The sequence below is a fragment of the Ptychodera flava genome, chromosome 15 (genome assembly GCF_041260155.1).
Source record: "Ptychodera flava strain L36383 chromosome 15, AS_Pfla_20210202, whole genome shotgun sequence".
In the NCBI taxonomy this organism is placed as follows: Eukaryota; Metazoa; Hemichordata; class Enteropneusta; family Ptychoderidae; genus Ptychodera; species Ptychodera flava.
This window is the reverse complement of record NC_091942.1, coordinates 23,917,548-23,933,439: the sequence shown is the minus strand read 5'-3', so window position 1 is coordinate 23,933,439 and position 15,892 is coordinate 23,917,548. Positions and strand designations below refer to the sequence as shown.

The 15,892-nt window shown below is 36.3% G+C and overlaps 1 protein-coding gene across 1 annotated transcript in view; it reads right to left on the bottom strand.

Annotated features, from left to right (window-relative positions):
* Positions 1 to 773: 773 nt before the first annotated feature.
* Positions 774 to 15,892, bottom strand: part of LOC139151610 (eukaryotic elongation factor 2 kinase-like) — a 29,484-nt gene continuing 14,365 nt past the window's right edge. The window contains 11 exon segments of the mRNA XM_070724524.1: positions 774 to 4,321; positions 4,931 to 5,109; positions 5,670 to 5,794; positions 6,692 to 6,880; positions 7,506 to 7,628; positions 8,672 to 8,941; positions 9,612 to 9,811; positions 10,662 to 10,722; positions 12,733 to 12,882; positions 13,580 to 13,751; positions 15,212 to 15,249. Coding sequence (XP_070580625.1) covers positions 4,191 to 4,321; positions 4,931 to 5,109; positions 5,670 to 5,794; positions 6,692 to 6,880; positions 7,506 to 7,628; positions 8,672 to 8,941; positions 9,612 to 9,811; positions 10,662 to 10,722; positions 12,733 to 12,882; positions 13,580 to 13,751; positions 15,212 to 15,249 — 1,638 coding nt within the window. The 3' untranslated portion in view covers positions 774 to 4,190.

Genomic DNA, 15,892 nt, shown 5'->3' with positions numbered 1-15,892 from the left:
GCTAATTTTTTTCCCTAACTGTCAGATTTATAATTTTTTTGCACTCTGATTTTATTTTTTTTATTTTGCAAACTAGTCTGAAGATTTTTTCCCCTAACTTTTAACTTTTTTCTGAATTTTTTTGTTTTTGACCACCCCCTCCCAAGATCCAAAGGTCCATCCCTAACTCTCACCTAGGCAAAACAACCATGCAAAGTCCTTGTAATATTGCCCTTCAGTCATCAAGTTTTCTTACATTTTTCTCTTTTTTCTGACAGGGTGTGTAAACAAAATCATGAAATTTAAAATCTCAATATGGTAAATATTTGACGTTGTAAGAGCCATCACACCACGAGACAAAAATACCGTTCACACCAACACATCACGACAAACAACCAAATGCAATGATTTGAGAGAGTGTAAGAATTACAGAAACAGACAAATATTTTGATGAGATTTCTATTAAATGCTACAAGAATAAAATATCTTAATATATCCTTGTACAATACGCTCTGACTACAAAAGTATGCCCGTCCTTATCAGTTTGTTTTCCATGACAAATATTCACCAATATGAAATTTCTCTCAAACACTTACACAACATTGACACATAAATATGAATCTTACATTCCCAAAACAAATCACAAACCTATCACTTGCTTTTCAGGAATAAATTTCACAAATAAGTTTCTCTGGTATGGTCTATCTTAGATTAAGTGAGAAAAAAACAAATTATATCATATTTTGAGGAGAAATTTCAACTTTTTTAATTTTTTTTGTTTTGTTTTTCTCTATGTAATATTTTTAAAAATGTAAATGATTTTCCTGTTTTTATTTTGCCTTACCAGGCAATGTATGTACATATTTCGTTTCTGTCAAACACTCTGACAAAATTCTGAGTTTTTGCAAAACATAACAATAACAGGCATCCTGGCAGTAGCATGGCATTAAAGCATAACTAACTATTCAATCATTACAAATCTAAAATAAAATAAATCATCAAATTTTGATTACAGTAACCACATCCACATTTCAAAACTGAATACTGAATACTGTTGTCATGGCAGGTGTTTGATTGACAGGTACGCTATCCAATCAGAGTACTGAAAATCCTTAATTGGATGCAAGGCTCATCTCACGACATGATAAGCAATCGTTGTACAGCTACCATGTGACCCATGCCAATCGACAACTCCCCCTCATTTTGTCAGGATGCCAGAAATACAATTAGAAGAAAATGATTGGCAGATACCCAATCATGTGACCATCAGAATTCCACCAATCATAAGACAGAAAGCAATTCAAATCAGTTCTGAAATGGCAGGTACTATGTACATGATGACATTCCTAAATAAAATAATTAAATCTTTGGAAATAATAATAGCCTTGTTCGTTTTCCAAGAGGAACTCTCTTCTCTCAGTTATTGATGAAGCTTTGAACTTCATCAGTCAAACACGTTACAAATTAAATATTAGAGTTTTAGAGACACCTTTGAACTTTGGTCTTTGACACATGACAAAGTGACATAATCACAGATATTATCTGCTATGGTGATCTCTGTATCCTTGAAGGACAAATTTGGAAAATAAATGTGGGGGTTACTAAAATCAATTGACCAATGCCCTCTAAGATATTATTTCATTGAATCAAATTCAATAACTAAAAAGAAATAAAAATATGATGAAGATGATAAACCACAATACAAAAAAAAAATGAAAAAGGGGACTGGAAAAAGTTGTAAAATAAAAACAAACACAAACAATGAATAAAACTAATCCTAGTAAAAAATCCAAAACAAATAATGTGATAAAATATTACAATAAGAAACCATGCATGTGCATGTTGCCCAGACAAATCTGACACGGGTAAATAGAAGGCTTACAGTAGGTAAAAGTGACAAACAATCTGAACACGGCACAACTACATGTACATACAGTTGTATTTGTTACTTGAATATTAAAAAACAATAGATAGCCAATATACCACACAAAGATGTACATTCTATATGCTTTGATGTGATGTAATATTCTGCTGAAGTGTTGTGGCACTTCCTATGGTGCACAGCTTGAGGATCTGAATCAGGAAGGCCATTTGCCAATGTGGGATGTAACAGATAGGAAACTTGAAACAGCTAGGAAAGCGTGTATGTCAATCAAATTTTGTTATATATTTGGTTATCGTCTGGAGTAGAAAGACCAGTTTTTACCTGTGAGTAAAGTTATCTATTAACATCCACAGATACTTTATCAATCAAAAACAAAAATAAAACTTCTTGATAAATCATTAGTTAAAGTATGTACTGAATTCAAGAATTTCTTGTACTATTTGCTATTTTGGCAATTGTTAAAAACACTGAACAATCACTAAAGAGATTGAGACTCCAATCAGTGGTGAAATTCTAACAGGATTTACACCATCACATGTGAAAATGTGGTGATGTACTGACTGAGATGGTGTAATGATTCAATATACAAGATATCTGTGCTCGAAATTTCAAATGGTGCATTGAAGAGTATATTTATATATCATGATTTTGTAGCCAGGAAACTGATCTAAGCTTTAGCTTGAACGGTAATCTGAGGCTGATATACATATACTCTTGTGCCATAGTTATGCTCAGTCACTCCGTGGCAATGATGTACACGTACACACCTTTGCCGGGGCACTGCCACTTGGGGCTTTGAAAACAGATAAAAAGCCTGACAATGCACCACTGGGTTGTGTCACCACATCCTTCCCTCCCAGGTTTTGTTGCATAATGGAACAAACCATTGTAAGTAGCTCAATGAGGACTATTCCAAACTACAGAAAAACCAGGGAGAGCGGGATAAATTGTTGGCAAATACAGCATACAATGCAGCATATTCCATCTTTCTGAATTCATTGATATCACAGATTTGTGAGCAGAGTCTCTCAGTCTGTTTTTGTGTCATCATGATTTGCGAGGCAGCGATTTGGAATTTGGCATTTTGTACATACAATGTACATGTATACATATACCTACTGGTAACATATGGAGAGCCATGAAGCTGTATTGAAACTACATTGTTTAGAAACAAAGAAGTAAAAATGCTTTTCTTTTTATTAGTCAGCTCACAAAACTGTTTGCCTTATTTTCACCAGTTGTTCTCGAGGGTCTATGGTTGCAATTGCAATTGGACATAGATGAGGTACACTTGTCCAAAACCTTGTAAACATTGACACAAATTGCATTTACACAAAAAGACAGGACTTGGTATCTCCCACTGTTACTGCGGAAAAACCCTTATAACATAGGAGGATTTGAAAAGCCCAACTACATGATGTTATGATGACACGAGTTGATGGACACATTTTTTTGCTAGCACGGCCCATTTGTCACAAAAAACTCCAAATCGAAATCAAGTTGTTGCCAAATATTGCTGCCTCTACAAGCAGTGACATCTTCACAATTTTCTAACTTTTTTCCGATGCAAAACACTTGAGATGCGTTTGAAACATGCTGCATGGCATACACTGTTTAATACTGATGACAATTTATGGTTAAAAAAGCAGAGATCAACAGGCAAGTTGAGTCACAAGTACTACATTGAAAAAGTACAACAATATCACATTATAAAATGGTCACGAATCCAATCTATCAAATCTAAATGTTAATTAAAGTTGATCAACAATTAAGAACAAAGATTCAAAAAATAAAGTGCTTTTTAGATTATTTACAATATATGAAAGCCTAAAATATGAAGTGTTTTTTGTTTTTGCTTGTGTTTTTGTTTTTGCTTGTTTTGTGTCCAGTTATGTTACTGGCCGATCTTTTTTTGTTTTTGCTTGTTTTGTGTCCAGTTATGTTACTGACCGATAGCAAGGAGAACTTGGTAAAAGAACATGATGGTGACCAAACCAATAAATTCATCAGATGACCTGATTCATTCATGATTTCTGTCAGCTTGGTCTTATCATTACTGTCTAATAATGAAGGTCAAGTCTGTTTGTTTAAGCCGGTGTGGACCAGGGAAGAATTTCAGACAGACTCAAAATATCTGTCCATTTCAGATGTTGAAATATAACATATTCAGATCCCTAACATAGGTTAGCAATGCCACCTTTTAAAGATTGAACACAAAAAGCACAAGATTTGAAGCTAGCTTTTCTACAGACAGAACTCTTGAAACAGCTCTGATTCCTCCAATGCATCACGCAATCAACGTTGTTGCCATGGTGATCCATCACTCTCACTCCGCTCCATCTTCTTCCTCCTCTTCCATTTCTCCGTAACATTCCTCGGCCAGCATGTAGTACTTGTTTGCCATTCTTCCCTTCATGGCTGCCATGGCAGACTCGGCAGCTTCATTATACATCTCTCCTGTAGGTACAACAGTGGGAAAAATACATGAAATTGTAATAAACTTGCAAATATGAAAATTTGGACATATTTGCTCTTGCCTTGTTATTCAAAAAACACTGTCTGCCTCCGTTGTTTTGTGAATAAAGATATACTGCCATCAGAGATCTGTCATTTAAATGGAGGGGTCAAAGTGATCATAATAAAATGTGTACATCCGCACGTACAACAGCATCACAGACATACAACTTTGACAAGACAAGCTTTTGTGCCTTGCTGGTCAAAACAAATATTTTCAATCTCCTTGAAGTATAGGAGCACCATCCTAAACCTGGATTGAACTTATTTTACTATTTTGATGTTTTAGGCACTTTTTCTTTGATATCAATCATTAAATTTGTCAAAGAAATAATAGAATCTATTGTTATTGAAAATGTTAACAGGGATTAAATTCAGATTTCATCGCTGAGTGAAAATAGCAAAATAAAATCCAACTTAACAATTGATGCACCAACAGTATTTCAATAAAAATGCTCAGCCACATGGCACTTTTTTTTTAATTAGGCTATGAAAAAATAGTTTTTCAATGTCTTACGTTTGTGGTACTACAGCAAACAAAGAACTACTGACCTGCTTTTTGTGGGTCTTTGTCCAGACCAAATCCACCTTCCCTGTACATTTCGGCTTGTCTGGCAATCACCTGATGGTTGGGGCTGTCCATCATAGCGTTGTACTCTCCGCTGTCATCCTCGTCAGCGGTGGATACAGCGTTCTCGTACCAATACACTGCCTCCCTCCAGGATCTTTCCCTGCAAAAACATTCACCATAATTGAACATCGGTACAAAAGATTGTAATGTCAGAGTCACCATCTGTGATCTCATCACTTATGAAATTTGTAAGGGTAGAATGCGCCTCAGAGATAGATATTTGGAATCTCAAATTTTTGTAACTCTTTTCTGATCCACCACTTGTGGGAGCTCATTTTAAAGCTCCCCAAGTAAGACAAATGTTCACCGTTGAAAAGCCGAAAATTGTATTTTTCCCCGTAGAGTTAAACTGGGAACAGGGACGCGTGGCCATTTTGAATTTCAAATATTTACTTGTTTCTCTAGTACCAACCTTTGCACGGTGACCCCTGATTTTTACTACTGTTGGTTTGGTAAAAGAATGGTTGAAAGTTTCATTGAGAAAAGTTTGAGCAAAAGTTTGTCTTGCACTTTCGAGGCACATACTACCCTAAGATAAAATACATGGTGATGAATTAAACTACAACACACCAAAATCCCCTCTGAAATGACTGAGGAGAAGTTCAGCCTTCCAAAAGATGAGATGCATCAGTTAAAATGCTAAAATGAAGAATCTTTTACCTGTCAGTTCCTAGATTGATGCCAGTGTCATATGCCTTGGCAACATGTACCATGGCGGATCGATCACCAGCTTCAGCAGCCATGATCATGTAATCCACACCTTCATTGGTGTTTTCATCAGATTCCTGGGAAAATTGAAAAAAAAATGTTTTGAATAAAAATATTGGAAACTGTGAAAAGCTCTAAACAAAAAGCAGTATCTTATATTCTGCAAGAGAAATTATTGCTCTCTATAGATCCATTAGTCTGATGCTTTTCCTGACGTTGTGACTCCCATTTCAAAGTGGAAAGACCCGTAACCACAAGGGAACAACAGGCAAACTTGAATAGACCCCTTTCTCTTCATCGTCAGGCTGGCATTGCTATGACCAAACTCCATAATATTTGAAGACTCATAGGGTGGTGGACACAATAGAAACACACGCTGAGGTAGCACACACCTGGAAACTGTAAACTTTTGTTCGTGCTTTGCAAAGAATAAATCCCCCTTCCTAATCAAGCATCAAATTTACTGACATGGTGCTTATTTGTGAATTGGTTGAGTAAAGTACTAAAATTCATGACATTTGAATTCCAAAAACATGGTGAACAATGCTGTTTTAAGAAAAAATGCACCTCAGGGACAGATATTTGGACTCTCAAATTTTTGCAGCTCTTTTCTGATCTGTCACTTGTGGGGGATCATTTTAAAGTTCTTAGAGTAAAAAAAGTGTTCGGTTTAATTTTTCAAAAATCAAAAATTGTAACACAGGAATGGCAACATTTTGAATTTCAAATGTTGTTAAGTGTCAGGTGATTTGTTTCCCTAGTACAGTACTCAACTTTGCACGGTGACCCCTGATTTTTATTTCTTGATTTGGTAAGATGATGTGTGAAGGTTTAATTTTAATTTAGGAAAGTTTGAGCAAAAGTTTGTTATTTCAAGGTGTATATAACCTTAAGTCTGAAAAAGATATCTATCCACTCTTATGATTTTGCCCTCAAAGCTGACTATCAAACAGGGACAAGCAAACATGCAATACCTTGACAGATATTTCTGGGAGTACATCGTTTGGTAGCTGAAGGTAGATGTGAGCCACTGCTATGATGGATTCTAAAGAACCACAATTTGCAGCTTGATTCAAATGAAACAAGGCAGACTCCATGTCGCGTTCATCTTCATTTTCACAGAATCTACCCAGCTCATGGTATTTAGCCATCTCTAAGTGAACCTAATTGTGATAAAAAATACAAATTTTCAGTTTTGTCCACCTTAACTTGTTTATACTAGAATGGTTAACAATGTCGTAATTAAGTATCCTGAGACTGTTGAGTCAATATCTGAAAATTATCCAAACCAATAAGTCAATATTGGAAAATTCTTCAAACTAAAAGAGTCAATATCAGAAAGTTTAAAGTTCTAAGTCAATATTACCGTACTAAGTTCAAGTATCATTCAAAATGATAAACTTCAACTACAAGAACAATATCAAATGCTATGGGTCAATATCAGTAAATCTCTCAAAATTTCAAGATGCATATTTAGAGGGCCTTCAAACTACTGATGTCACCGTAAGAAAATTACCTACCCATGCCCACTCAGAACTGGGTCTACGCAGGAAATTGTCAAGCTTCTAAGTCAATTTTGGTAAAATCACTCAAAGGTCAACATCAGGAATGCTCTAAATGCAACTTAGACAATGTCATGACCGAATCAAAGAATGTCAAAATCAAAGCTTCTGAAGATACCGTGTGAACATCATGATCAGACTCTTTACATGATATTACAGTAAACACACTTGACATGATGCTATAGCTGGCAGGCTTGAGAGTTTTGCAGTGAAGGTATATACATACCTGTCCCAGTATAGAACCACCAGTTTTTCTCTTCATGTTCATCAGCTGTCTCAGTTGTACCTCAATGTCAACACAAGACGGTCGATGGACTTGGTTGGCAATGAATGCAGCCTTGTCTTCCTCCTGTGACAAAAACGCAAAGATGATATCATATCGTATTTTTATTGGATACATTCAAATGTGGCAATGAGTGCCTTTACACAAACATTCAAGTAGTATTTACCAAAAATACAGTCTTGAAATCACCTTGCTATAATCTCTATACATGCACATAAAAGCACCCATCATATTCCAACACCATCATGCCAGGATACAAACAAGCCAGGACAAACATCACTTAAATACACTAGCTCTTGCACTGAACTTTGTTTCTTATGCCCTTTTCAAAACTCTTTTTATAGTTGATTATCACTGTTGCTATTATTCTGTTAATAGTGTGTTCCTTAACTGGGTCATGTCTAAGAAATGGCTCCGGACGGACAGACAGAGGGACGGAAACCAATCCACAAGTCCCGTTCTAGACTTCGTCCAGTGGGGACTAATTAGCCCACACTTGAGCAAACTGCAAAAATTTTCAATCTTTATATCAATACACAAACTCATACAACATGACAAGACACACATGCAGACATTTCACAGCGACATTGCAGCAAATGTTGCAGTTTGAATCTTATGGAGTTGCCAGCTGTTTTTGTTGTTGCCTGTTGTTGTTTGAACCAGCGGAGGGTGAATATTTGCCATGAGAATGGCAAAGAGGAATGTTTTAAATACGGATGATTTGAGATCGATTTTGAAACTATGACACTTATCAAACACAACAAAATAACAACTCTCCATCAAGATTTTCGACTGTACCTCTTTGTAAGGTAAAAGAAAACTTTTTAGGAGCTTCGGGAATATGCAGCATTGCAGCAGTCAGTTATATCAAACTTCGAATATAAACTGTGAAACAAAAGAATCCAAAATGCAAGAAATTTTGCTTGGCTTACTTTTATAATCTCGTGATCATCATCGTCTCCTTTCGCATTTCTACCGCCGCCTATCCATTTTCGAACATCGTCATCGCATCCCTGTGCGCAACCAGCAAAACCGTTTAATACTGCGAGGTTAGCACCCCTAGAATTGTGCTTTTTTTGACAAGAGGACAAACCACACCCAGTGCTCACCTGTGTCAGCGTGGCACTGTCGCTGTCGTGGCGAATACGACCGCGGAAGTGGATAAGGGGACTGGGAGGGGGCGAGCCCATCACAACGTCGTCGGGGCTGGCTGGCGACATCGGGGAGATCATGCTGTCGGGGCTGGATGGTGACTCCACTGACTCGCTGTTGGAGTAGCTTCTATGACGGGTGATCCAGTCTGTCATATCGATGGAACCAGACACACGGGGACTGTGACACAGCTCCTCTGATCCGCGTACCATTGTGGCGGCAGAACTCTGCAGAAAATGGGTCCAGAACACAGCAATTTCAATATTTAATCATTTATTATGATTATAATCCCATCAGTCCATCTTTGCAGACTAAAAAACAAAATACTAGGTACAGCTGTTACTTTGGTTAATTTTCTTTTATTTCGTATGTCAACTGCAAAGTCTTGTTGCACCTTCCAAAACATGTTTAAATACCCTCGATTCAGCTTGTGAACACTGTGTATATATACGTATAAAGTGCACTGTTATTGTTTACACTAGGGTTTTAGTCCAGACCTAAATTCAACAATAACAATGCCGTCTATACATGTACAGGCTGAGTTGACAAACTGAATACTGTGTATCTCAACATGCTTTAGGAAGTACTGGTAGACAAAGAAATTGCAGCTGACATTAAATATGAACATAATGAAAAAAACACCAAAAGTTACAGTCACCATCCCTTTAATATTTTCATTACAATCATATTTTGATATGTTTTGAATGTAAAGATGTGCAATTCTGTTCGGTATAAAAAAAAACTATAAAAAATATAAGAAATTTATCATTATTATCAAAAACCATAATTCATTTTTTTTATACCATTGGTATAAAAAAAACTATACAAAATAAAAAATTTATCATTATTATTATAAACCATATTATTACCATAAACAATAATTATCAAGACTTGTACCTGCAGATGATTCAAATGTTGCTGGGCTTCCTTTTCCTTGGCCGAGAGGTCAAACGGGGTCAGACCGAGACTTTCACAGATGCGGTTGCAGCAGTGGGAATGGAAAAACAGGGCCATTCCCTTGGGACCAAGGTTCCCGTCGTTGTACTCTTCACCTTTGCGTGTGTGGATCTGAGGATCGGTGTACAGGTCTCCAACACCTGTGGTGTGGGGCACAGTGTTGAGGAGGGAATTGAGAGAGATGGTTGGAGATGGAGAGATACAGAATGAGATACACAGTACAAAATGACAAAAGGGAATATGATACAGAAACAGTGAAAAGGCAGTGAAAGAGATGTAATGTTAAAAAACAGGATGTAGAAAGATTGGATTGTATAATCAGTACCATACATCTGTACTAAGCATTTTCAACCAATTAATATCAGATGGTATTTTACTTTTTTAATGTTGTTTCAAATAATTGCTAATATCATACAACTGGAATTGGAATTTTGCCCCAATAAATTATGCCCTCTCTTTTTCATGACAGTGAAGAAAATTAATTTGTTTACTATCCAATTGATCACTGAATTTAGAAATGAGGATAAATAAATACAACACAGTACAGAAATTTTGCACCAATCATTGAACTTTTCATGGTACATCTGTGGAAGACTTTCCTTGAACATATAAACAAACTAATGGCACCGTCACTGAAGCCTATAATTATTTTCTTCTGATCCATATGGTGAGAAAATTTACAGAGTATACATTTAAAAATGTGATTTTTCAAGAGTAAAGTCTGTGACTGCCATTCTGCAGGTAGCATTACAATAATGGCTGTGAATGCCTGCATCAATTTGAATTTCCATTGCACGTAGTCAACTGAAAAACAGCACTGCATTTATAGTGACGGCGAGACACAAACATACATGTGCAGACCAAAGAGGTCAACAAAGGCATTTATGCAAGACTTATCACAGACTTTGCATCGAGGCAAGATCCCTATCTTTCTATCCGGCACAGAATGACAATCAGCAAGAAGAGAAAGAAATTGGCAGGTTTTTTTACCTTGAATGTCAACGACAATCAATTGATGGCTAGACCTCTCAAACGTGAAATGACTGAATGCCTGCAATGAAAAGACAGGGTTTTTTATTAGCATCATTAGAATCTGACGTGAAAGGTAACGCATTCCACTGGGGAATTCATATCTTAGGGAAGTTTATTCGCTACAAAGAAATCAATCGATTTCTGGAGTCAAACTCACTTACGCTGAAACTAAATGTATATGCCTAGTGGGAAAAACACTAAGTTGCTGATATGTGACACTCAGTTTAATTTACGCCGTTCTCATCGCAGTCAATGTCTGAAATGTACTTACTCTCCGATTCAGAGACTCCGATTAATATGTATATACATATATATATATATACATATATATATATATATATATATATATATATATATATATATATATATATATATATATATATATATATATATATATATATATATATTATAATGTATTCACTATATGCATGTATTTGTCTGTTGATTTGATGATATGTTTTCAAAACAGAATATTTGGCAATAATGAGTGAATATTAATTCTCACAGAAATAATTATTGTTTCTCTGTTTATTTTAGTTTGTACAGTTCTGTTTCTGCATGTTACTGTGTAGACAATGGGAATCTCTGACTCTTCTCTGAGGATGCTGACTCATGTTGACCCTGTATTTTCAGAGTCCCAGTCCTTTCCCAGGTATGTGTCATGACTGTACCACGACAAACAGAAACACGACGGAACATGCCGACTAGCTGTGGGTGAAGGATTACATAAATTGCTGTAAACTTAGGTCACATGACCTTCATTCTCAATCGACCACAAACTGGCCCCTTGGCAATAAATACCCTTAAAGACCGGTTTCTGTTTTAATTTCATGGTCCATTTCAATTTGCATATATCTGAGTTCAACCAACTTTATGCATGGCCAAACATGCACGGCAAAGACCTGCGACATAAATTAAACATAATTGCATCTCCATATTGCAAAAGCCTCAAAGCAAAACATGCAGTTTGGTCGTAATCGAATTTGACTCAAGTCTAGTTTGGGTGCATTGGCTATCTGATACCATATCTTAAGATTATGTCTGGATGCAGACTACAAATGGTTTTGTATAAATTTTAGTGCAGGTGGTAGATTAATAAAATCTGATAATCTTCAGATAGGGCTAAGCCATTGACTGCAAATAACATAGGGGACCTTACAACGTATCTGCTTATATTCCTTTAGCATATCTATTTCTGACTTTCATCCTCCTGTCAAGCTCTCATTTATAATACGATTCACCGAACCACACCGTAGGAAATTTGCATTATACAAAAGCCTTAAAGTAAAAAAGGCTGAACATGATTCAAATGCACAGAAAACCCACTCAGTATGCAGAAGCTGTGAGAATTAAGGCTGATGCAGCAGAAAATTGGCAGACTACTTCAGATCTCTTAATTCAGTGTCTGACCTACCTACTTCAGGATCAGTGCTCCCACAGTACCCTCAACACTCCTGAATTCTCAACTGTGTTATTTCTAATTTTAAGACACTGAGTAGTAACAAGAAACTCTAAAATTTTAAAGGGAGGGGTGCAGCTGTGATATTTCTTGTTTAAAGTGTTTTTCACCCACAATATCTAGATGCATTAAAGGTATACAGTCACCTGTAATCTAAATATGCCCATATATGGTCAAAGGGGCGGTCCTTGATATTCAAAATGCCCATGTGAGGGCGCTGTTTTTAAAAAGCAGCCACCTGCTTAAAATCTGTGATTGGTTAGATTTTCTCTTTCCATCATAACCTTGGCAAAATTGGAACAGGTGACAGTATACCTTTAACATAGCTGCAACATTTCAATTTGTATACTCAATTTTACGATGTATATTATGACGAGCGTGTTTTAACTTTCATCAATCAGCAATATACCTTGGATACAGTGTTTAAGTCAGTCATATGGGTCCCATACGACCTTTGAGCCCAGATTCAACTACTCCCTCCCGTTAACATATCACATACAGTGGCTTTCAACAAATCACACATATCTGATGGCAGAATCTGTCTGTGTCCGTGGGGGATCAAGAACTTACCTGGGGTGTACAACGTATTGCCTCGTCCCGCACAAACCCTGAGTTCGAGTTGTATTTTATGTAGTTGCCTTCAATAAGGTGCTCCAGGTGATACAACGGTTTCCCTGGACGATTCTTGAATTCCAAAACGCTCATCTGAATGATGTCAACCTGCCGGTGAAATTTGCAAAAGTCAATGTCTCGCCGAAAGAACTGCGTTTCCCTGACAACGATTGATTCTTATCAGACATGCACATGGACACTGAATCAGAGGTTTGAGCTGGCAGACTCACCAGATTACAGATCCGCAAGCAAATCAAGAATATCTGCGCCAATAACTGAAAGATCATGAGCACACTATTTGCATCACTATTTCAGTCATATATAACATTAAAGGTTTGAACGTCAAATAAACTTGTCAAAACGTGTGAAGACTAAAACTAATTCACTTAAATTTGAGCCAATGTGTGTATTGTTCTCAGACTAAACTTCATTCTTTTTGAAATGTTTCAAAATTAGAGAAATAAAATTGACCGCAATGATTTCTTTCCCATACATTTGTTCCTTTTGTAAGCTGTTAAAACACATGAAATATTCAAGCGACATATGGATGCGACCACACAGATTTTAAAATCTGCAATATTAGAACAGATTGCATTGCATGTACATCTCAGGTTTCTTTCACCAAATTTAAAACAAGTCTTACTGAATAATTTGATTTCACACACTCTCTTCATAACTTATTCGCCATCACATTTTCTTTTACACTGACATAACCAGGTAAAACAATGTACATGCACTGCATAATCCTAACATGAATTAAGAATGATTGAAAAATCACGACATTAATCCGGAGCGAATTTCCCACCTTTTTTGGAGGATTATGTCTGCTGTACTCCTCTCCCCACAGTTTGGCGTCCATTTGCAGCTTAACATCCTCAAAGTACACTTCTCTGTCCACGTTATCGATGTAGTGTTTGGCCACGTAGTTGGATGCGTGTTTCCAGTTATCGCTCCTTGCAAAATTGGACAATTTCTTCCTGTTATCGAAAACGAGAGAAGACGTTATTGAGCACCTCTGTGAAATGTGTTTATCAAAAGAAGTGATTATCTTGGGGAATTGGGGATTCAATTCAAATGATTCTGCTTCATGTGTGAGGTAGAATGAAGACTTGGAAGTGACCACATGTCAATTCATTACTTGTTGGCCCTTACAAACCAATTTAAGGCCCATAAGCTGTATCTTTTTGCACTTTTTTCAATAAGATAATTTGAAATAAAAAGCAGGTTATGTAAAAATATGCTTACCAAAATGTATAAACCACAGAAAGTTTGGCAAAAACTTTGATTTAACAACCAAACAATTTAAACTTGTAAGTCATCTATGGCCCCCGGGATATGGCCGCCACAAGAATGCAAAAATTGTGAAAAACTGACCGAATTCATAACCGAAGTCCAAAACAGTAAAATTTTCAGATATAATGTGGCTTGATTACAGGAATTAAAGAAATATCTCTCTAAAGATTGGATGATATTTAGTTTTGTAAGCATGATGCAAACATATACAGCTAATGGGGTTTTAAACATGCTTTGTATGCCCAGAGGTACTGCAGTGCAGATTGTTCATCATGCGTACATCCATCATGATACAAGGATGTATTCACAATATCATTTACAGGTGATTCACTGGTCAGTGCAAAAAACTTGGCCACTTGTTTTACTCATCACTGAATGCAGATGCATCAGAAATACATGGCAAGACTTTATAGAAATAATTAATCAGTTTCTGAAAAGAGCTGTATTATTAAATAAAACGTCTGACAGCACAGATAACACAGTATTTTTGAGAAAGAAATAATAGGAAACCTGTGGCGAAGACGGCAATTTTCTCTCATAAATGTGACATTTTCACAGCTACACTTTGATTGATTTCAAAATGCACAGCTCACATAATGTATGCCATCAACAGAGTGAAAAATCTGCAACAGATGTTTTGAATCTACTGGGCCGTGATATCAAAGGCAACCAAGATATTGACAGTGAATTTCAAATTTTAATTTTCCACTACAGCTGCAACATCAGATGATGGAAAAATTCAAAATTAAAAAATACCAAAATGCTATTTGTTTTTACCACATGGCAAAAATATAAATTATAGACAGTGTCAGTATCTCTATTGGTGCTGCCTATAACTTGTAATTTCATTATAAAACCATTTACTTGAAAGTCATGTCGGTCACATACAAATTTTCGGTTGCCATGCCAATCATTCTCTATTTTATGGTCTGCCGTGCCGCTAAACAGAGTCCCTGGATTATACTTAAATTTTCAATGGCATCTAGGGTGGCATGTCGAACACAACTGGAAGTTTGCCTAGATCTGATAATCGCTCAAATCAGTTTCTCTCCATCATATGCCGCAAAAGACATGTGACCTTATTTTTGTACAGCGTGTGTCAGTAAATTGTGCAAGAAGAGTGGAAAAAGACGACGGGACTCACATTCGGTAGCACTGCCTCATGGCACCTGCAGCAAACGACTGAAAAGCAATTAAAAGAAAGATTAAGAAAATCAGGAAAAAAAAAGTCATCAACGATGTGCGTATTGTTTTTTCAGGCAACTCTTCAGTAGTGCCTGTTGACATCAATTCAGAATTGACAATATTGATCCAAGACTTGAATGTCACTGCAAGTATCTCTAAAGTCTAATCATATAATCATTTTAGTAATGTCATTAGGAGCACTTCAATGAACAAATTCATTTCAGCTGAATCGGCAAAATCTATTTTGATTAAGGATTTCTACTATGTCTGTCTGCTGTACATGTTAATGCATAGTCTATTCTTTTGTGTTCAATGCCAGGGAGTTATTGGGATTATATTTAGCTGCTGACAATTTCAATCGATTTGGTTGTCATGTGCATGGTGACCCCAAAACAACCATAGAAAAGAATTAACCCTTTGAGTGAACCCAGTCCATTTTTTTCCGATTTTCCCCAAAATTTTGATCAAAAATTGTAGTCATTGAAAAGTGATGTCCGTTTGGTCCAAAATTTTCAAAAAATCACAGAGAAATTTAAAAAATTTTGTAAAATGTTACAGTATAATTTTGGTGGGAAAAATTACAGCACTCAAAGGGTTAACAATGTGTAGAATGATGTCTTCCGAAAAAGAAGACAATGAC